The sequence below is a fragment of the Parus major genome, unplaced genomic scaffold, assembly GCF_001522545.3.
Source record: "Parus major isolate Abel unplaced genomic scaffold, Parus_major1.1 Scaffold101, whole genome shotgun sequence".
NCBI classification, from domain to species: domain Eukaryota; kingdom Metazoa; phylum Chordata; class Aves; order Passeriformes; family Paridae; genus Parus; species Parus major.
Window position 1 is genome coordinate 952,835 of NW_015379261.1, and position 24,198 is coordinate 977,032.

General features: G+C 36.2%; 1 protein-coding gene across 4 annotated transcripts in view; it reads left to right on the forward strand.

Annotated features, from left to right (window-relative positions):
- Nucleotides 1–23,734, forward strand: part of PCDH10 (protocadherin 10) — a 36,597-nt gene extending 12,863 nt beyond the window's left edge. Inside the window, exons 4-7 of one of the 4 annotated variants that reach the window (XM_015615593.3) lie at nucleotides 1,386–1,691; nucleotides 14,559–14,654; nucleotides 16,636–16,710; nucleotides 18,980–23,734. In XM_015615593.3, coding sequence (XP_015471079.1) covers nucleotides 1,386–1,691; nucleotides 14,559–14,654; nucleotides 16,636–16,670 — 437 coding nt within the window. In that variant the 3' untranslated portion in view covers nucleotides 16,671–16,710; nucleotides 18,980–23,734. The remainder of the gene's footprint in view (nucleotides 1–1,385; nucleotides 1,692–14,558; nucleotides 14,655–16,635; nucleotides 16,711–18,979) is intronic. The other 3 variants (XM_019005376.2, XM_015615594.3, XM_015615595.3) reach the window with 3 other exon arrangements.
- The last annotated feature ends 464 nt before the right edge of the window (nucleotides 23,735–24,198 follow it).

Sequence of the window (24,198 nt, forward strand, 5' to 3'; positions counted from 1 at the left end):
GAGAAGTGATGCATACTGCATTTTCTCACCAGCCACTGATTGATGCTCAGCCCAGCCCTGAACAGTGATTGGCCTTTCCCTGCTACCTCCCATTTTATGTAGTAGGCATGATGCTCTCTGGTATGGAATAACCTTTGGCCAGCTCACATCAGCTGTCCTGGCCATGCTCCTCCTGGCTTCTTGTGCATTTCCTCACTGGCAGAGCATGGGACACTGAAATGTCCCTGATTTACTGTAAGCACTACTGAGTAACTACCAAAATATTAATGTGTTACCACCATTGTTCTCATATTAAATCCAAAACGCAGCACTGTACCAGCTACTAGGAAGAAAATGAACTCTATTCCACCCAAAAGCAGGACAAACCAACTTGAAGATGCTGGTATTTATTTTACTCTGTCCCTATGATTTCACACACCATTCCTCTTAAAACAAATATAATCCAACAATTTAGTGACTCATAGCCAGGAAATATTCCTTTGGAAGGCTGATCTGAAAGTAGTCAAAAGCAGCATAGCTTGTCATTTGAGATCTTAATAACATTAAAGGATTTGTAAGCAAACAGTTTTGTGTTGGCATGGATGATTGTTTGCTTATATAGGGGAAGCATTAACAAGTTTTTTGATTGTATCCACAGCCACATCAGACTGGACTATGGGTGCCTCTGTACTGCTAATTGCAGTATTTTATTGTAGGGTTCTGTCTCATTTCTTGTATGACTTGATGATAGCAAGGACTGCTGCAGCAGCAATGAAAACTGTCTCTGAAAGAGTGATGTAACAATTGATGGAATAAGCTCTCCTGATCACTTGAAAGCTCAGTTCCTACTTTGAAACAGCTGCTTTTAATATCAATAGGCTCCATCTCTGTACCAATGTATGCACAGATAGTTCCTTTATGGGACTCACTAATGTTTCATTTCATAAATGAAATCTGTGATTTCTAAATCCAGACTTTTAATTTCTTTGGTCAGAGACACATTTAGGTAGAAACAATTCCTTCATGTTCTTAAGCAGGTGCTTTCAACCAGTGAACCACAGACATCAACCTACAAGCAGAATCGAACCTTATATGAGTGGGTTCTAAATAGTGAGGTCTGCAAGTGATTTTGTGAGACAGAACCACAGATACTCTTCTTCTTGTGGTTTTTGTGTGTCTGTGAGGCATTTAGTTATGCTTGTTACAGGGTGTCTGACTTCTGCAGACTGGACAACTAGAGTTTTCTACGTGTAACAACACGTTGAGGAGATGAAGCTCTTGGAAGAAGTTCTTACACCATTTCTCTTTCCACTTCTCTTTCCTTGGCATAATCTTTCTTATCTGTCAGCAGCTGCTCATGATGCCGAAGCTTATATCTGTAGTTTCTTTTCCTTTCATGCTTGCAGGCATGGATCTCTTCTCCAACTGCACAGAGGAATGTAAAGCACTGGGCCACTCAGATCGGTGCTGGATGCCTTCCTTTGTTCCATCGGATGGACGCCAAGCTGCAGATTACCGCAGCAATCTGCACGTACCTGGCATGGACTCCGTTCCAGACACTGAAGTGTTTGAAACACCAGAAGCCCAGCCCGGGGCAGAAAGGTCCTTCTCCACCTTCGGCAAAGAGAAGGCCCTTCACAACAGTCTGGAAAGGAAGGAGTTCGATGGACTGCTGTCTAATACACGAGCGCCTTACAAACCACCATATTTGAGTAAGTACTATTCAAAAGGCTGTATGAAAGCCTTCCCTTTGCAGGAATGAAAATTGGCTCTTTCTGCTTTTCATGCTAGGAATAATACAGGCACCATTTTAGGAACAGAGTGTGGGGGGGAAATGGCTTCTCTTGGATTCAGACACCAGTGAAGAAGGCATTCTTCAGTGGGAGACAAAATTTTGATTGTTTTCAGTGTGACATCATTGTCAACAACAAAAGTGTCAGCAAATATCATTGGGGGAGTTGCTCAGTTTTGTTTTCTGATGCTGGATTATTTTCAAAATTTTCTTGGGTAGATGGTTTAAAGTTTGACGTTGCCAGGCTAATGTTTTCTAGGAGTAGAGTTAAATTGAGAGAACAGTCCTAGGAGCTTCTTTTTATAATTGAGAACTACCTTGTGAATGAACAGTATGCACATTATTTTGAAATAGCTGTTTACATAGTTTGGAAGGAAGAAGAGCCTTCGATCTGATCATCTTTCAGCCTACATAGTATTGGCTGTTGTCAGTGCACCTCTGTGCCTTTTGTCTCATTCCAAAATCTTGCCTCTTTCTTTAGTCACATTTGACTATGGTTATGTGGCAAGAAAGAGTGTGATAGATCTCAAAAAGATCTTCATAATTCCTTTTGGAGTCTGAGCCAGCTATAGAAGCCTTGAATAGCACTTTGATCTAATATGTCTTTTCATTCTATTTGCTGCGTTCTGTATTTTATTAGATACTGTAATTTCCTTGACTTCAATAATTTATGATATTTATCTCATTCAAATAAACCAGACATTAACACTGCAATATTGACCCCTTTTTAAAGCAAGAGAGGTCTTTTAGGACAGCAGATTAGGGGTAAAAGAGAAAAGAATCTCTCTGAATGGTATTCATTATTTATTTTCCTAAAGCATTTAGTTGTTCTGGGGGGTGATGTGCTGGCAGTCCTGATAAGTGAAGATCTTTGTTACAGATCATTCTCAGCACCGATAGCTCAGTTCTCCCTTCTTCATTGGCTGTCCTGGTATTTTCATTCATTTAGGAGAGGTCTTTTTACCACTTTACTCTTTAGATTCACTTCACTGACAACTTTAAATTTGACTACCAGTTCTGATATGTGAAAGCCTTTCCTAAAAACCTGTCCTAAGACAATCAGCTTATTTTATGTGGGCTAAAATGTCATGTGCCAATCATCCAGTCATATTCTAAAGACCAGTGAGAAATTTCAGTATGGCCTAACAACATTCAGTCCTTCCTGAAGTGATCTTCCATCTTTTATTTCTATGTACATTCTTCAGCAGTAAGGCACAATCTAGCAGTATTGATTTCACCACTGTGTCACCTCAGTTAAAAATTTAACTTTAATTTAACAAGTTTGGTAGCATCTTTAGATGGTCTAACCACAACCAGGCTCTGATGCAGTATGTTGTTGCAATGATGATTTTTATAACACCACAATGGTAGTTCTGTTTTGATTTGTTCTAGACCTGGAAGTTTAATTTCAAATAGCAATGACACACTTATTTTACTGATAGTTTAGGAATTTTAAATTTTGTTACACTAACATAAATAGTTTTCTTGAACAATGTCTTTACATGGAGACATTGATCTACATTTTGCACTTTTCTGGTATAATGGCATAAACAATTGGAAGTAAAATATCAGAAGAAACCAATATAAAAAAGTGTTATTACATAATCCACACTTGAGAATCCAGATTATTCTTGCTGTTTTTCCTTGAACCTCAAAGCTAAAATTTCTCCAAAACTAGAGTAAAACCAGCTCCTCTGGTTTATTTTAATTTATTTTTAGGGGTTTTTGGTTTTGTTTTGTTTGTTTGTTTTTTGTTTTGGGTTGGTATTTTTTGTGGTATTTTAGTTATAATTGTATAGCAAAGAATAGGAACAAAAGGAAAGTGAGCATTAGTTGTGGAAAAGAATATTTATTATTAATAATGTATTAAACAAATAAGCCAAGAAACATATACAAGAGGAAGTTGATTTAGGAAGGAACCTTAGTTGATTCACTGGATAATTGCAATTAAAAGTAAAATTAAATTCAAGTTCTTAACACAGAAGACCATGTCAAAATCAGTTTTTCAGCAGAATGACTTTTTAGAATTAATAATTGAAATGTATGAAACAGAACCCTCATATAAAGCAAAAACACTGTATAAAAAATTGAAGCAGGTATGAAAATGGCCACATGAAAATGAGTAGCAAAGAATAAAAAGTGTATTCCAAATGCAAAACCTATTTGAATTTCATAGGTGTTGTAAAGAAAAAAAAGTGAAATATTCTAAACCAAACAATTGGAAAACAGCAGAAATTCTAGCTAGTGACTTTTAGACTACTGAACATAAAAGGGACACCTTAAAGAAAATAGCCAAAGGCATGCAAACAATGTAGACAACTTCAAGATATCAGGTGTAGTAAGCTAGGAGAGAATTGGTGAGTCTCTTGAGCTGCAGTTAGTGAGGACAAGGATGTGGCAGAGATTCTAAACTGTTTCTTTGCATTTGTGTTTACCCAAGGAGGAACAGAGAAAGGCAGGTGTATCTAGGAAGGCACCCATCCCAGGTAACCATTTTAAATAAATGTGTGAAAAATGGAAGAGGCTGTTGTTGAAAAAATTGGCTAAAATAGAAAGGAGTCAGTGGATTATGTGTTTCTTTAATTTTCTGCTTCTAACAGGCAGTGGTAATGAAAGAATGTCAGAAGTTGTGTTTATCACTTAAAAATGTACTAGAAAACGTTGTAAATTAGAGACCAATGAGAAGCCTCAGCATAGAACATACATTTGTAATTTAGGGGTTTTAAGAACAAGGTAGCTGGCATCTGACCAGGAAAGGAATGCAGAAAGGTTGTCAATCTATTAGAATTTTGATAGAGTGAGTGAGAATTGATCAATAGAGTGTATTTGAACTGTCAAAAAAAACCCTTTAGCACTGCTTCTGTGTAGTAGAAGCAGCTCCTAAAGTAATCAAGCATTTGTCATAGGCAAAGCATTACCAGACTCTGTGCCTAAGAGGAAAATATCATAAGGATAAATGAAACATTTCAGCATCAGCAGAGTCCTGTTCCCAAACCCCAGGCGTTTGTGTGGAAACCCACGGAGTTTTAAAAAAAAATTAGTTATCTAGAAAGAGCGATCAGAAAAAAAGGGGGCAGTGTTTGCAGATGTCATGAAGGGGTTTGTGTCCCCTGGGTCCAAAGCAGCACATGAAAAAGCAGCACATACCCCTGCCGTGCAGTGAAGCATGGGCAAACCTCGCCTGCTCGAGAGGCACCCGGCTCTGGGCTGGAAAGCTGCAGAGCCGTGGCAGCACCCTGGAGAGCTGAGGAGCTGGCTCCCTGGAGCTGTGCCCCATGTCAAGGGCTCCAGAGGGGAACTGGCAGCTCTAGGTGGAGCTTGCACGGTGCCACAGGAGCTCTGGGATTCCTGCACTGCGTTCCAGTGTGTGTGTTTGGTGCAGAACCTTAGGAAAGATAAATGAAGAAGGTGATGCATGTTAGCATGAGGAATTTGAATTCATCCTGAGGAAAAAAAAGACTGTGGAATAATTCCCTGGGAAGTTTCCCACAATGCACAAAGCCAGCAAGAAAGAAATAAAATACCAGGTTGTAAAAAGGAGTTGAATTGAAAATACACTAAAAGAAGTGCTACAGAACCCCTACACAGATCATGTCACTATGTTCCTCTAGACAGTCTAGTCATTCCATAGAAACACATGGCATACAATACTGAAAATAACTCTGTGCAAAGTCATATCAAAAGTACCAATTAATGTAGACAAGCTGTGGTAGGAGCAGGAAGTTAAGGAGGCTGCATGAGACCTGAGAAAGTGAAACTTTTGTTTGCCAGACTCAGTAGCAAGAGAGAAGCAGGGCAGCAAAACAACTGCAGGGCATCGGGGTCACGAAGGGATTAGATCATACACATTTGATACAATGATACCAATTTGACATAAATTGCAGGAACCTGTTGAACTTGTGCAGCATGACTGAAACTGAAGGCTTCATATAGTGGGCATTTGATTCTGTGGGGTTGGAGGTTTAGACCATGGCTTGGTTAAGTGAAAACAGGAGCTATATTACAAGTTGTTATGTAGAAAAGGATACATATCTCATACCTGACAGAGTTTCTTTTTGTTCCATCATCAAATTTTCACATTGATGGTCTAAGCCATTGGACTTCTCATACACAAATTTGCACATAAACATACATATTCTATGTATTATTATGAACAAAAAACAATGTAAGTAGATTTCTACATACCTAAATAATGTATCTTGAAGAATATATTTATGTAAGTTTTATGTAATTACTATGAGTACAAATTATGAAGTTGTGATGGGATCAGTAAATTGTAGGATTTTTGAAAGTAGTTTTCTCATAGAGTGACTTCAGGATTCTCCTAACTTACGTGTTCTTCATACTGTGTAACCAGCACTTAGTACTTGTTATTCATCCACGTGGTTTGAACACTGCATTTCTGCAGACAGTTAAGAAGCTTTCATAATGATTTGAATGTTCATAAAACATGAAAGAAATTCTGATCTTGCCTGAAGAAATTAAAATAAGTGAAATAACACTGGTGAGGAAAATAAAATGTATCTTTTAAAGAATTCTTATGTTTTCAATCCTAACTATTTCTAGCTAACTTTTCTTTCAGTAATAATATTAGCCATTATTTTTATAAACAATATTACTACAGTAACCAAAACCCCTAATCCAAGACTCAAACTCTGCTGGACCAGATTCTATAGGATCTATAACAAAGTCTATCTTCAGAATGGATACCTGATTCTACTCTATTTCTAATACTTTGAACCAGGCCCTGAGATGGTAGCAGTGGAAACAGCTCAATTAAATCTACCTCAGAAGTATTTTGGTCTATAATTAATAAGAAATAGCTTTCATTTTTTTAAATATAATCTTGGTTCACTCTAGATGGGCAATAAATTTATAATGCTTTAGAGCTTTCCTGAAGTTTCATACTGACATTATCGATAGAATACTGTTTCTTTCTATTAAAAAGTTAGGATTTTTTCAATATACAAAGCTAGTCAAAAATTGCCATAGCACCTGAACTTTCTATGTAGAAATGCTTATTTTGCTCTTAAGGAATTACTTTGGCAGTGCTCAATCTACTTTGAAAGCAGGTTAAAATAACCTACATAAGGACACAATTTCCTGCATGAAATAACAGTGTTTATACAGGGAGGGATTCTAGAATAATAATTGTGTTCTAAAGTAGCCCCCTAGTTAGCTCTGCAATATTTTCTACATGCACTCAAGCATTTTCATCCTCACTGATGGAACAGTATCATTATTATGGAAAGTATTGCCACCACCACTAACATATTTTATGTATGAATCAGGATTTTATCACATTAGGTAGCTGATCTCTTACCCAAAGAGCTGGTATCTAAGCAAGGTGAATTGGAAAGAGGAAAAGAATCCCTTTCTATGGACATTTTGATTTTTTTTGTGGTGTAGTTTCTAAACATCAGCATTCCCTTTGATAGGTGCACATAGTTCTGGGCATGCAGGGTCAGAGGATGTGGATGAGACTTGTTAGTGTCATCCAAAGAAATTAAATATAACTTTGGCCTCATCCCATGCCTGTGCTTCTTTTTTCTGGGTTGCCACTGACTCCCTTTGCAGCAGAGATTCCAGGAAGATCTGAACATGATCTGGTCCCAAGCACAAGTCCCTGTGTTTCTGTAAAAGTGAAAACGGATGGTCTCGTTCTACAAAATATCTGTAATCTGCTCAACTTGATCTGTCCAAGTCAAGTTGGTTTACAAATGAAATTTAAAAGTTTTCAAAAGCCTTTTAACACTTCAATGTTTAAGAATTGGACCATTAATTTATTTAAAATAATCTACCACAGAGCTGACACAAAGCACAGTTTAATTTAGTCATTATCCACATGCCTGAATTAGATTAGAATAAATGACCTAGAGGAGAAAAATGCTTGTGTATTTATACCAGGACAAGAAGTGCCTCACAATCCTTTGATTATTTTTCAAAGGAATAAAAAAGTGCATGTAAATATTTATTGTGTATTTTGATCTAGTTAGGATCACAAAGGCCCAATTCTGTATGCCAGGATTTGTAACACAACATTTTCTGCTGATGTTTAACATAAATATTTGAAAAGATGTTTTAAGCAAGAAGTCTTCACTGTCTTGAAACAACTTTCAAAAAAAAGAGAAAGAAATTATATTTTGGTACAGTCAATATGATGGAAGAATAATTTTGTTTCATTTTTTATTTGTTTAGTTACATCTCATTTCTGGAAATTATTGGGTAGTTTTATCACAGATGTGATGGATGTAATACTATTCCATTTACATAAACATCAATAACAGCTTTTTTGAATGGGACACTTGATTAATTTTTAAAAATTAGGCCTGCCTGCATTTTTGCTTTTAAAATTAGCCTACACGATTTCTAATGCAAATCAGATATAAATTTGTGAGCTGTCTGATCCCTTAATTAATAGTTTTTTAAAATTAAATTTGTGATTTTCACACACACTTGAAATAAAAAGGCACAGAAGTAAAACCAAAGAAATTAGCACCAATAAATTGCATGCACATATTACAGTTCTTGGTCTAAGAAGAAAACATTATAATGCTGGATTAAAAAAAAGTTGTACTGAAACAAAATTTTTATTGGCATGAATAAACAAATTATATGTGCACAATCAAAGAGTTGTTCCTTTGTGAATAGCACAGTTTTGTGGTCAAAAGGAATGTTAAAACTGTGGATATCCTGCCACAGTGAATCTCCTGACTTTTATTCAGGGATTTATCCCTGGGACAGGCTGCAGTGCTGTTTTCTGCACAGACGAGAATGACTTTGCACATGCAAAATTGCTCAGCAGAAGTGAAGGATGAGTTGAAAGGCCACCATCTAATAATGCTAAGAAACCTAATGGGAAACTTTTTTATTTTCTAAGAAGTCTATTAGAGCATTCCCATATTTGCTGTATTTGAAATGCTGAGATTCATTTGCTCAGTACCTCAAGTTTGTCACTTCAGATGCATCATCTCTGTTAGATAAATAAATCTTACCAAAAAACTCCTACACCTGAAGTAAAACTTAAACATATGTGCTAATTAAAATATAATTGAGGGAGAACAAGAATCTGATCTATTTTTACTCATAATAGTAGGTTCTTTATGATCACGAATAAGCCACTTCTGATGATTCAACTGTTCAGTGTTTATTGTGTAACTTCTGAAAGGTATTTTTAACTTACATTCCCAACTGGTTTGCATTCTTCTTTGGAATGTATTCCTCTTGCAACTCCTGCTCAATATTTATGAAAATAATGAATATAAGAAATTGAAATAAGCATTCTTCTTTTAATTTTAAAGCACAGGTGATAGTTCTTAAATACTGTTTGCTTCAATTTTTCTGTGTAACTGTGGTCTTGGACAGAATTAACAGTACCCAGCACTGTACAAAATACTGATTAAAAATTGTACCCGTCTTTAGGTTTACATAATATCTTTTATCTTAGATGACTCTAGAGCTCTTTCCAGATACACTGCAGGAAAATAATTGGAAAAGTTTAAAAAAAATCAGTAAGCTTTGTTTGAAAGAAAATTATACTTTTTATTCATCCTAAAAATGCAGAGTTTCAACTGCTTCTTTTCCTCTGATGGCTGCAAAATCTGTATTTGCCAGTTCTGACTGGATTGCATAGAAGTCTCGTGTATCTTAGCTGTCTCAGGCTGGTGCTATATTTATTCATTTAGGTCAATTTTGGCAGTGCTTATGTGTGCTGTGCATATACCATCTGTGGAGATTTTTCTTTTTAAATTATGAGATACCATTTTCTGTGTTCCTACCAGTGGAGTATGAAGAAGACCAAAAAACCCAGAAGATTGCTTGAAACTTTGGCGTAATTTTTAAGGTTATTGTGCTCTGCTGCTTTAAAATTTCAAAATGCCTCTTGTCCCATAAATTTAAATCCTATAACAAAAGTAATTTAGCCACTTAGGGGCACGAGTCTCTCTGGGAAGCATGGAGATGTTTGCAGTTAAAATTTTCAAAGGCACTGAAGTTATTTATTTTTGATAGGCAAAATTCTATTCATTATAAATAAATGCTGTTCTTCAATGTACAAACCTCCTTCCTGTGACAATCAGGAGCTGGAGAATTGAATGTGTGCCTGATCCTGGGTCCATGTGCAGCAAATCTTTTCCTCTCTGTGTGCCTCTGTCCAAGGAACTCCTTGTCCTGCAGAGCAGAGGCAATTATACTTGCTTTGGGTCTTTTGCTGTACACAATAACTGTGATTTGCCACGGTCATTTGCACTGCTTTAATTTTAGAGGGTTCCCTTCCCTTTTTCTCACTTTTTCTTGCCTTGCCCTAAGTGGAAAAAATAGGGGAAACCATTTAAGGAATGCAACAAATAGTAAGAGAGGGAAGTGCATCTGTTTATCACGTTTGGACAAGCACGCTGTAGGGATCAGTGTTGCTGTTTGTCTGGCAACCCTGTAAACAGCTTTATTTGTGCATTAACCACTGAGAATCCACATTTCCATGCTAGTAGTCTGATGACTGCTGCTGGGAAGTAGCTGTGAATGTATTTGTTTTAGAAACATAGTATGGTGAGGTCAGAAAAGTAAAAAATTAGGTATTGGGTACCGTCTTGGAGAGGAAGTAGGAGATACAAAAAGAATATAATTTTTAACTTCAATACCTAATGAAATGTTGGAAGAACTAAATATTATGTGGATTCACTGAAAATCCAAAATCTTCTGAGGTAATTTGACTTCTTTCTTTGTTAGGATAGTGGTCTTTATTGGCTGAAGAAAATACAGTTGGACATGGAGAAGCAAATTTTCAGAACTTGGTTCCTAAATTCTGCCTGAAAATCACATGCCTGCATGAGTTGCAAGAGTAAATCTGTATTTTTTTCACACACATGAACCTATTTCATATGTGAAAAAGGTGTTATTTTATATGACATTTTTACAGGCCATCAGAAGTAATGTGTATTAGAAAGGAAAAATAAAGGATGCAGAGTAGATTCCCCTAAAGAAGTACGGGGATGACAGACTCCTGTTTTTGCAAGTGAGCTGAGTCTTCTGACTTTATCTTTTCACCTTCAGCACCACGGCTGCATTCAGCCCTGGAAAAAGATCCATTATGAAACTGCTTGAACGCAACCTTTCTTTATTCATAAGGAGTTTTATAGATGCTGATATTTTGAATTCATCTTTTGTCAGAGTAAAAGTCTGTCACTTTGTGACTTTTTTAGTTGACTGTTTGGGCTTTAATTTAACATCCATCTATGCTCAATTGGAATTTAGATGACAATTGAATGGAGCTGCACACAGCTGTGCGTATTGATAGGAACTGAGATCTAAAAAAGTTCTAACTTACAAAGGAGATGCAGTAATAACTTTTTTCCTGCTCCACTTGAGATAAAGTACTATGTGCTTTGTACTTCCATGCTTCTTTATGGCTACTCTAATGAATTAAACAGGGTCCTTTCCACCACTGGAGTGTCATGGTCTGTACTCTCACACTCTGGCCTGCCTTTAGCCTGTGTCAGCCAGCTTTTTTCCCTAACAAGTCTGGGACATGGTGCCCAGGACCACTCCTGAAAAATGATTGAATATGCTCACATGCTGTGGCCCACATAGATTGCTTGATATGGCTGAGAAATTTTAATAATATGGGTATAAATCATTCCCTTCTGGCAGTCTTAAGTGACAAAGAATGGTGATGGGCAAACTTCATTTATGGATAGAAACAAACCAATATGTGATTTGAAAAAGAGGTTTTGAAAGGCTTGTGAGAAGCCTTTGAAACACTTAAGTGTGTTGGCTTGGTAAACTGGGAAACTCTGAAATCAGAGTGTGTGCTGCTCATGACAAGCAGTGTGCTTTAGAAACTGAAAATAAAACATTCAGGAAAAGTGTGAGAACATAATTGTCAGGTCCTAATGTCAGCTAATCCTTGCTAGGAGAGAGGAGCGTTGGAAGAAACATCATGGCGAAGATAAATTGGATAGGAATTCATAGTGTGATGCTGATGTAATGCTGTAATGCATGTTACCTCCTGTAAGAACAAGTAAATTTAATTATTTCAGGCCAAATCCTGCATGAATAATTTAGACACCTCTGAAGGCCACCAAATGGTGATCTACATGTCTGCTTCTCCCTTGAATCTATAGGGAACTGAGGCACTTATGAGCAATTTAGGAGGAATGGTTCATATCCCTCCTCTTCTCTCCAGGGCTCTGAAAATTTTAAGTCACATTGTAGCTGGCCTTTAGTGTGTTCTGCATTAGTTAACCCTCAAACTGAAATTTTCATTTTCAGGCTTGTCAGCTGAAAGAAATGTGTACTGCTGATTTTGTAAGAATGCAATAAAAATTATGAATTCTTAAAAACAAAAACAAATGAAAAAAAAAGAAAATAAGATTGTGGAGAAGAAATTACTGCTGCATACAAACACATAAGCAATTTTTATAAAAAGAGAAATTAAGAAAGGAAACAAATAGGAGTTTTACTAAGGATGATACCAAAATTATTCGCTTATAGTGAATTGCAAAGAATGTGAATTTGGTACTACAACATGTATGCAATTAGCATAAATTGTTGACAGAGAATGTGGAAATATTCTTAGGGAATATGCTCTGTGCTGTAAGTTTGACATACATTAGGAGTAATTTGGGAGTTATTTAATAGGCCTTAACACAACACATAATTATAAGAACTCTTGCAAAATTAAATATTCTGACTTTAGTGGTGATGTCATGCATTATCTTTAGTGTTTTCAGGTAGATAATATGGTTATAATAGTACAGAAAGACAAAGAAGCCTTATTCCCACTGTATCTTCTGGAAAAATGGTCTTTTGTGTTTTTATGGTACATTATAGAATATAGCTTAGTACTCTTCTCTGCTGAGTTGTAGTAACTAAAAAGCATTGTTTCAGTAGTAAATAATCAGAACCAGAGATAAATCAAATCTGACATCTACTATGCCGCTGGGCTGTTGCTGGGGGTGGAAAAGAAAATTCTCTGCATTTAGAACAGAAAATCAAATGCACATAAAAGTATCTTGTGTGCAACAGAACACTGATGACAAAATCCAGGGCTTGATTCAAAAGTCAATCCTTCTTAGTTATGTGCTTGATGTAAAGTACATGTTGATTAAGGTCACTGCTTAAATGAACTGGGAATTGGGTAGTTGTTCTTAAGAACTGAAAAGCTTTTTTTAATTTTTTTCTTTCTTTTCCAGAGGATTAGCTAAGTCCAGGTAGCATATAAATCTCAGAGCCCCCATTAGCACCAGAGAAACATTATTCCTGTGGCTGTCATGATGTGTCAGCATTTGTATCAGGCATCTCACTTGCCATGTTAAAATGCATGTTCCAAACATTGAAAATACCTAAATACCTTTTAAGTATGTGTTTTCCCATCTCAAAGCTAAAAGAAGTAGCAATACATGTAAGTCAGCAATTTGGTCAAAAATTGTTTTAAAAAAAAAAAAAAATGATAATCTCTTGTTGGTCTAGAGCATGATGCTCAGATTTGAGAGGTGGCAGTTTTGTACTTAAGTGCAAAGGACAAACCTCTCTCCCCCTTTTCCTGGAGCAGGTAACACTATTTGTCAGGTTTACTGCACTATGGTCAGTGCAGTATCCAGCACTGTCAAATTTTGGCATGGCTGGGAACCCTCCTTCCTTGAACTGATTTAAATGAATATAGACATGGAAATGTATGCACTTAATGAAAGGAGAAAGAAAAGCACAGTATATGTGGTTACATAGTTTTCTTTTTACAAAAGACAGGGGATTTTTTGCATAATCGTATTTGTTTCAGAAGTAAGGATATACTCTCAAAGGAAGGGAAGATTTTAATGGCCTGTGGAGATTATTTATTTAGCTAAAATCAAGCCTGTTTCCTGAAAAGTTTCAGTGCAGCAATAAAAACTTTTGCATTTTGGCCTACTTTAATTTATTCACAGCCTGAAGACTCGATGCTCACAATTGGTTTTCTTGTTTCACATGAAATCTGGGTAATTGTACCCATCAGTCCAAATGCTGTTGGTTTATTTTAGAAACAATATTTATATCTTGGATTTTGCAGATGCCAGAAGGAGCATCTCAGCCATACTGAATGCCATATTGTTATTAGGGGCAAATTCTACCCTGGGGCAGCTGACAGGCTCAAGTGCAGGAGCTTCTCCTGCCTTGCATGTCTTGTCACTTGCCAGAATTCGACAGGCAGAACGTGGTCTCATTCTCACCTTACACCTTTAGTGGCCATCAGGACCCTTCAGACACATTCCTAAAGCACACAAACAGTGACCACCAAAACCAGCAGACTCACTGACATTAGAGGGATTTGATCTTATTTAATTATTTTTCTATACTTTCAAGTACAAAAGTAAGTATGTTACATTTTCCATTTTTTTTCCCCAATTATTTGATATAATGCAGAGTTAAAAACCCACATTAATTATGTAAAATGAAACATGGGCATCTGGAATGCAAGGTGTTTTATCCAAGAGTTCTCTACAGAATATATAGATTTGAAGAAAAAAAATCTCTTTACTAAAGCCCTGTAAGCAAGGAAAAAAGTTCCCTGTAAGCTAATTCATGAGGACAAGGTATATGAGTAAAATGCTATATTTGTGTACCAAAGTTTATTGGCCTGGATAAGACACTCTCTTTTTATAATGCCATTAATGGAATATTCATAAAAGATTATTAGTGATGCTTTAGCAAACTTCTTTAAGTAATAGATCATTTTTAAAAGAAAAGAAAGACTTTATGGATTGCAGAATATACTGAATTGACACTTGCAGTGACTGGAATGCTTTTTTATCCACAGAACATGGGTGGCAGCAGAGTAATCCCCATCCTACATCCCCCAGCCCCAGCCCCAGCCGTGTGTCTCACCCTTTACCTGGATGCACCACTACGAAGGGTGAGGGAGCTATGGTAGTTTACTCTGCATTCCCGTTCACTTGTTGACCTCTTTCCAAAAAAACATAGTTGCTGATATCTGAACTTGAGCTCCAAGCTAACTGGAACAGCCAGGTTATTTCTGACAGAATACAATCTACCACTGCTTAGGTCTTGGTCTCTATTCAGCTGGGCTGAGTTAGAGCAGGAGGGCTGAACTTACAGTCTGGTTGGTTGATTGGTAACTAGAATTATCCATTTCTGGCTCTGGTGAAGCTAATGGGACTTAGTGAAGAGCCATGTGTCATATGCTACAGTAAAAATGTAAACTGCAAGGCAAACCATCAAAATATAAAGGGCAGTTAAAATTAACAATGCAAATTTAAAACCAGCCTTGCCATAATGCATATGTGGTAATTAACTCCTTTTTAAATTATTGCTCATTGCAAATGAAGCCAGAATAGCTGGGCTGTTTCTGAGTGAAATGCAGGAAGTTACAGCATCCTGTGTTCCTTCATCACAGAGCTGTGCTCTGTGGGGAAGGCTTGATGTGGGTGGCATGGTGAGGCACACAGTTTGTACAGGGGACCCACAAGAGAAGACAGTGAGTTGAGTGCTTGCACAAAAGTCCATATGTGAAAGCCTATGTGGAGACAAATATTGCTTGGATATGGTCTGAACTTAAAGAATGTAGATATGAAACAAATAAGAGTTTATATAGTGGCTTTACCCCGGTTCTGCTGTTGCAGAGGTTTTTTGATTTAAAAGAAAGGGGTTTAGGACATCTTCCTCCTAAGTGAAGGGGGATCAGGAATATATCTGTAACAGCAACAGCATGCCTGGTGTTTGATATTCTTTGGAAATTTTATCATCCAGCAGTTCCTTTGGATCTTTAGGCTGTTGGCACTTCTGGGGGGACTCAGCAGTTGTTCTGTTAAGAGCAGAAGTAATTCTGCGGGAGTTTATGCAGCTCTCAAATACAGTCCAGAGGGAAAATGACAAGTTATAAAAGATATAGGATGTGTTTTCTTTTGCTGCTTGAGTTGCCAGCTGTGGAGGGAAGCACTGTGCCCCTTCTCTGTCCCCTTTAGATTAGCTACCACAGTTAAGCAGGAGCAATATTTGATGCGGAGAGTTTGAAGGTGTTCAAAGCAGAGGGAATCTCTTCTAGGCTTTTCCATAAGAGGAAATGCTCCTGCCTGTACTCATAAAGCAGTAGTCCAGCATCAGGTTTGGATGCAACAGGGTGAAAGAAAGATTTACTAAAGAGACAAGGGCTTTACAGCATTTTCTGTTCATTTCAGATCCATGAGCTAGGAATATTTACTTCATACTTTACTTTCTCTTTCCTGTTTATTATGTTGGTATTTTTAATTTTCTTTTCTGTTCAGCTACCACTGATGTCTTTATACATTGTCTTTTACCAGTCTACACAGAATTAGCTCACTGTGGACAGGAGGCTTATTAGGGTGTATTCAGCAACAAAGGAATACTAATATTTTTTTTTTCAGGTCTTATTTTTATTTTATTTTATTTTATTTTATTTTATTTTATTTTATTTTATTTTATTTTATTTTATTTTATTTTATTTTATTTTATCCCATACAAATTTTATGCATTAAGTACTCTTTCTGTAGCACTCAAAATCTTTGTTGTTCTGGGAAGGAGCAGTACAGCACGAATCCTGTACCTTAAGAATTTTAATTATAATGCTTGTGAATCTTTAATCATCTTGTTCACCTGAAATAATATTAGAATATAAGTAAAATCAGTATAATTACATTATCAGAATTATGAAACTGCTTTTTATTAAAGCCTTTTTTCTGACTACCCATACTCACACAGACTTGAAGCTTCCCTGTGTACTTGTTTGAGAGTTCGGAACAGGTGATAAAATAGGGATGAAAGAGAGAGCTGTGATCTCAGAGGAGATATTAGGCACCAGAAATTATGGTGTTCTTGTTCCAGCTCTTACACTGACTGTGATACTTCCATTTCTATAGCACTTGCCATCTCTGGATCTCAAAGTGGATTATAAAGAATAGTGATTTAAACCTTCCTGCACCTCTAGGAGATAGGTAAGCAATATTATTTCCATTTTACAGATGGAGAAATTGTGATACAGAGAGGCTTAGTGTTTATTATTTAAAAGTTTATTTATGAACACACATGCATGCACACACACAGAACCAGAAACAGATGTCAGAACTTTCATTGCTCTTTTTTTTAAGTTGAGTCCATCCTCCTTTCCATTTAACCTCTCTGATTTATATTCCCCATCTGTAAAAAGACGGAAACTGATAGAGACATGGAGAGATTTGCTTGCACATAAATTTCTGTGCAGAACCAGAAAAAAAGCCAAACTAACATGGAGCACAAAAGTTGCTTTTAAAATCCAATGCTTTTTATGTGTTAGCAGAGGATATTTTAAGATTTACTGCAACAATTTTTGTAGGTGTGGAGAGTTGCAGTAGCTTTGCAACTTAATGCATAATATTTAGTTATTGCTATAACAGGGCTTGATTGTTTTGTAGTATAAGCATGTTAACTGGAGATTAAAAATTTCAAAATGCATCAATTTACACAGCAAAAGGCCAAACACAGCCAGTGACTCAATCTCTGCATTATCTGAAAGATGGTACCACATAAGCGCCACCAAGGCACTGTGTCAGATGGGAGTGGGGCAGTGGTGCTGCAATAAAAGCAGTGATTGCCCCACCTGCATCTCTGTTTATCCCAGCAAAGTCCTGCTGTGTCTGTAGTGCAGCACGAGTTCCTCTGTGGCAGACACCAATCTAGATAACTATGCCTCAGGATTTACAAGAGAACAGAAATTATGACTGAACTTTGGGGAAAAAAAGTTTTAAAGATCCAATATAAGTCTTGTTATTTTTACTACTATTATTGGAATGATTGTTTCTTGTAATATTAAAAAAGATACTTTAAAAGGTATCTAGTTACTGGGTTAATCTTATCATGTACTGCATGAAAACATCATGAAGGTTCTGATCTCATTATTTCTAAAAACATTGTTTAAAAAACATCTTGCAGAAGCTTTTAAAAATTCTTTCTAATTCTGCTACTAATTTGCTACATAACTGAAACATTGAAAGCCTCATCTATTAGATGTTTTAATTTTAGCAACACATCTCACAATTTTCCTTATGTTGAACAGATAGCTTATACAGAAATGTTTTTCACATTTTTCTGTGTGCATCCTGTAGCATAGGCAGGCAAGATTAGACAAACATGCAACATCCACAGTAACATTTTCCTGTAAGTAATCTAACTTCCCTGTGATGCAGTACCCAGATTTCATATCTTTACTAGTGAATATATAGGAAATAAGTATGGTTAATGTATATATTTATGTTAAATGGAACGGAGACTGGATGTGTTTATGTGTCACCACGCAAGCATCAACCTGTACATGATTCAAAGATTCATTTGAAAGATTCCTTTTTGTTTCAATTGTGAAACTTCATGCAGAGAAGCAGACTGAATTTCAGGTAGGGATTTAGTTGATTTAAACACCTGATTTTATTACTACACTCTTTACCAGATAATAATGGTGCTGATGCTAATTATAATACTTGAGCAAGTGAGTTAGTTCGTTGTTTTAATGCGTGACAGAAATCAGAATTTAACCTAGAGTATTCCTGAATGCTAGTACATATCATTTGCTACTTTTGCTCCCAATTACAGTTAAAATAGCCAGTGTCTTGAGGTAATATAGCTACTGCAGCTGTTGGATTAGGATATGGCTTTGCTAATGCATTGACCGTCTTCATCCGTGTAACATGAGTTAATTTTCAGCCTGACAGTAAATGCTGAAATTTGAATTGTTGCACTAATGCACCATTTTTTCATCTGTCAAACCAGACTGAAGGGTCGTTTTGTGATGAGGATAATGGTTCACTTTGAAAGAGAAGGAAAACTAGCTTCTGAATTTTAGGGGGATTTCTAGATCTTGCTTCAAAAAACAAGCTGAACTAGGGAAAAATTAGCCTGTGTAATTTTAGTAATGCTTCACCTGTAAGACTGAATATTTGTTTTATCCTTATACTGATTCTGTACAGGCACACTGGAATATTTGCCATGTTAGGCAGAATAATAAAACAGCCTATGAAATTTGGTTTTCAGGCTATCAAGCCTCAAAAAGAGGCTTTCTCTGAAAAGTGAATCACCATTAAACTGTTTGCTATAAAGGGAATTTCCAGTGTCAGTTTGTGGCAAGTTTTGATTGTTTCTCTACACCCTAAGAAATCCTAAACCTAAGAACTGTTGGAGACTGATTTTTTTTTTATTTTTGTTCCTCTCAGAAGTGTTTTTCTTTCTTTCCTGCAGCACGGAAAAGGATATGCTAGTCACTTCTACAGGACTTACCTGAAGCAGCATGATTTGCACAAAAGAAAGTCGACCAACAAAAAGCATCAGCTTTCAACTTCATTATCTTGGCCATCCAGTTCTGTGTAACTGAAGGATTTGTGTGCTGTTGGAGACATCCTGGCCAACAATAGGACCTAATTGCTCTCAGCAGGCCTGAGAAATGAGTTGAAATGTGTAGAACTGTAGAAACTTCAGAGGCAACTGATCTTGCCTCTCTGATCAGTGTGTGCCTGTTTACAGCACTATATATCTTTCTCTCTCCAAAATGTCACTGAGCCCTTTAGATGTTTATATTCACCACAAAAAGCCAATCGTACAGATAAAAGAGATGTGCATTATAAATGCAATATCACTGTTTTAAACTTGACTGTTTTATATTATTTTTGTGTGATCAAGTGTTCCCCAAACTATTCCAACTTTACAAGAGAGATTGTGATCATGTTCTTTTCACCTGTGGGTCATAAAAATGTTGTTAATCTGAAGACCCACAAAATTATCAAAGACATTTCTGTAGTTTATACACCGTGTTGCAAAGTGTTTACTGTACTATTTCAAAGCTTCTAAATAAATATAAAATATATATATATTATATTATATATAATTTTCCGAAAAACGTGGTACAACTTAGTTGATTTTTAAATGGATTCATACAGTCCACACCATACACTAAAGTGAGAAGATAATTCAGGGTTCCTAAGCTATCCTTGCTAAAAACAAAAATAAAATAAATCTTTAGTAGTACTTCCCCAAAATTCGTATTTTGTTCAATCCTGTTTTTCTTGTTTAAAAGAAAAGAAAAAAGCTGTAAGCAACAACATTTTGTCTGAAAAGTTGTAAGGAATTTTCAATGCCAAAGATGCAGCTGTCAATATTACCCGAATGAGCGCTATGTACTATCAGAGGTATAAATCACTCTCCATTATTTTGGTTATGTTTCTATGGTTTTTAATTTGGAATCACAAAATCTTTTATAAGGCTCTATAAATTCACCTGTATATGTTGTTAAAAAGAACACTGGGTGTCTGTACATTTTGCAATGTAAGATATAATGTAAGTGAAGTTAAATATTTTAAGAAAATCATCCCAAGCTCATAAATATGTATACATACATACATAAATACATACACACACACACACACAAACACACACACATCTCTCTTTAACATAGTTTTGTGAAACTATACAAATATATTGCCTAAAAATATTTCTCTTGTGGCTAGGAATAGTTGTTGATAGAATTCAAATTACAAAGGCAAAGTATATGCCAGGCTCTTTTATCACAAAGGAGATTTCCAATTAGGAACATGGCACATTCTCAGCTGACCCCTGTCCCATTGGAGTTAAAATGGTGTTGGTCACCATCTTTGCTGGGAAAAGGATTAAGCCCTTGCATATAAGTTTTATGTTCTGTAATAATTCTGTGGTCTGAAACAGTACCTTAGAGCGTTTCTTTTCTATGAAATATTGAAAAAAGTAAAATTTCAAAAGTAAAGTTTAAAACTACTTTCATGTCCATGGAGTTTAAGTACCATTTACTAAATGTAAAAAATCTAGTAAAATTTTTTCTTTTTTTTTTTTTTTTGTGCTGTGATTTTTTTTCCCTCCACTGTACTTTAGTACATCAAATAACAAAAGCAGATGAGAGCACACCTTGTTGTCGGCCAATGCCTAGCCAAATTCAATCCAATTCTTACTGATGATTCAATAGTAAGTAAAACAAGAGAAAATGTTTCATTGCTTGCAGAGGGATTTGGATCATGCTGTTATAAAGGAATTCTGTTGTCCCCACCAATGCTGCTATGGGATGAATGTGTGAGATGTCACTGCTATGTCATAATAGAATTTGGGTTTCTTATTTTTGTTTGTTGGTTCTGGGGTTTTTTTGTTCTTTGTAATGGCATTTTCTATTAGATAGGAGTATGTAAATCACCTGTATGAAAACCACCCTGTTGTGGATCCAAATATATACAGGGAATCAAACATTCCTGATCAAATTCTACGAGTTCTTTGTACACCTAGTGGACTAGGCCCTGAAGCTGTTAATTTAATACTCCAAACAAAAAAATATGTTCATTAAACACTTTAATGTGCACATCTAGCACGTTTGTATAATGACAAATTGTTTCATGAGATCCTTTTAAAAATGTGTGTTATACAAAACCAAACCCAAAAATCTCCCAAACAACTTGAATAGCTAGTGATTTGAGCAAATACAACAGTGAAATGTTCCTCCTGCTGTAGGCACCAGACCTTTCAGTTGCCTACAGGCTTCATTTATTTTATGAACAAAAGCAATGGAATTTGTGACAAATATTTCATTTAGAGGAGATTGCTAGATTCTTGTTTCTGCTTTTAAAGCAAGAAAGTCCTTGCCATTCTTAAACTTGTTTCTAAGTAACTTTTTAATACATATATTGTAATTTATGGTTGTTTCCGGTCTTTGGGAAGAAAAGGAAATGGTTTTACTTTCTATTTCATGAACAGCCAAAGTGTTTCTATTTAATGAAACTCTTCACCTTTTGCATGCCATTTTTTTCTGAAAAAAATATTAATTGTATCATGTCCTATCATTCAATCCCAAAACGGAACTCTTTCCATCAAGTGTGATAAGCATACAGATTTGTTAATTTTCTTTATTTTTTATTAAATGTTAAATACCACTAGCATTGGTCCATATATACACAGAAATCTGAGTTCACTGGGAGATTCCTAGAGGGAATCGTGGTAGGATCCAGAACTGTCAAAGGAAAGGAAGAATTGAAGTACTACAGCCTGAGCTCTCGAGATAAAGCTGTAGCTCTCGCTGATTTCCCTTGCTCACTGTGAGTTTTGGTGCACTAACATCTGCTGGCACAAGCCTTGGGACGCATTAAAACCCAGTACACAGCTGCTATCCTGAAAGAAGGGCAAACTGGGCAGTGCAGAGGCTCAGTTTGTCCTGTTTCTTTGTTTTAGTGGGCACCTGGCCACCTCCCGTTGAAACTGCCTTGTTCAGCATCCTCCATGTATTGCCTCGTGCTGCTGGGTGCCCACCTGCAGGGACAGGTCTGTAAATGCCTTCAAACACCAGCCTGTGTGCGTGCCTCTTCCTCTGCAAAGCACACAGGTGGTGCAAATATTGAAGCACTCTCATTTGCATATTGGACCCAACAGTGAACTGAAGGTAATCAGGAAATATTTAGGTTGGATATTAAGGGGAAAGACTGATACCCATAAAACTGAGATGAGGAAGGTTTTGGGATCTCCTTCACTGTAGGTTTTCAAGGACAGTTCATAAAACACCTGTAAGGGATGATATAAGTGTACTTAAACTTGCCTCGGAGAGAAAGCACAGGGAAGGCTCTCAGTCCTGTTCTGTAATGTTCCTGGTGGGGCATGCTAAGCTTTGGAGGAGTTAATCTGTGCACAGCTGTAGGGAAAAGAACGTTCTATCCTTCAATTAGTTCTCTGAAGCAATACTTAATGTTTAAATTTACAATTTATGAGCATAATAGAACAAGCTGCCTGTGAGAATAACTGTTTTTGGAGTAAATTAGAGTTCAAGCAGAGAAGACAGGGTCTTATAAAAGATAACAATATAGAATCAGGTCTGTGAATCCTTATTTTTTTCACTTCCTAATTTAGATGGGTAGCAATAGATTTCTAAGCAGCTTGCCTGTTAAAATTCTTCAAAATCAGACTTTAGTTTCTTCCACATGGATTCTTCCAGAACTTAGAAATACTAAAACATTTCACTACTTGAAATAAAATTCCAATTTTTTTCCAATAAGTTTTTGTTAACATGCCTATAAGGGGAAGGTATTTCCATGGACATATCCTTAAATTACTAGAACAAGGTGTAGTAATTTTTCATTAGTGTTGTTGGAAAATTAGGTGAAATGAAAATACACAGATAAATACAATTTGTAAAGATTCCTGCATTATAGCCTCTGTATAGTTGTGGGGGAGATTACATGTGTGTGTGTGTATAACTTGTTCAAATTCTAGGAAATTGCCATAGGATTTTTTTCTTACAGCTCCTATCAGTAAATGTAAACAAAATGGTAGAAAGACATGTTAGGATACTACATCACTAGATTTGTTCCTTACTGTAGAATGGAGTTTTACACTCAATAATTAAATTCAGCCCCTTCTTTCACAACCAAGCACACAACTCATCTTTTTTTACTTCCCAAATGTTACCTGCTCATAGAAATGTTTTGGGGTTTTTTTTTTCATTATTTTTTAAAGTAGTGTCATTCCTCAGGGTAAAGGGTGGATAAATAGATAGTCTTCCTAGGCTGATAAATTGCAATTGCAATTTTGCAAGGCTGTTAAATATTTGTATGTCTTACCTGGAGAAAGCCGATCATATCCTGCCACTGTTCCATGTTCTAGTCTCGAGTTTATGGCATTTGGATTTGTGAATTAAAACCTATACAAAGGTGTAGGGGCCAAAGTAAGCATCTTTGATATGCATTTATTTATTGCAATTTGATCACAAAATCTTGGCATCAGATGTCTATAAATGGTAGAGTTTTTTATTCTATTCTATTTGCAGTAATGTAAAAGACAGGCAGTAGGACTTTATTATAATATTGTGCTATGACAAATTCTGAAACTGTGAGTCAAGTCCTTTGCACTGATCCCTAAAATCAGAGATCAAATTCTTCTTAAAGAGCTCCTTCATTTTATTTTGTCTCTAAAAAATGCACACATATATATATATATATATATATAAGCAAATATACGCAGCCATTACAATCCATTGTTGAGCATCCGTGTTTTTGTAGATATCCTCGTATGTAAGAAATAAGCAAGAACTAACTTGGACAGTTTTCTTGAACTGAAATTGTTTTTGAATTTGAATTTGTTAATAAAGTTCATTATATTGACAGACATCAAGGAAAATGAGATCTCTGTGGGTGTAGCTCTCCAAAAGGCAAACGCTTCACTTAGGAAGCATCCTGTCAAAAACTGTATAAATGCAACTGCTGGAAATCTTGCTGAGTCAAGATGAAAGATGCTGTGCTAAAGCTTTCTCCTTCACTGTGTCAGCACCAATTAAAGTGTCCTCTGGATGGAAACCACTTTAGGCAAGCAGAAGGTAATCAAAAATTGTAAACTGGATTCAGATAATGTTTACCATTCCTGTGGAAGAGAGACTTAGACAATTTGGTGAATATATACTAAAATAC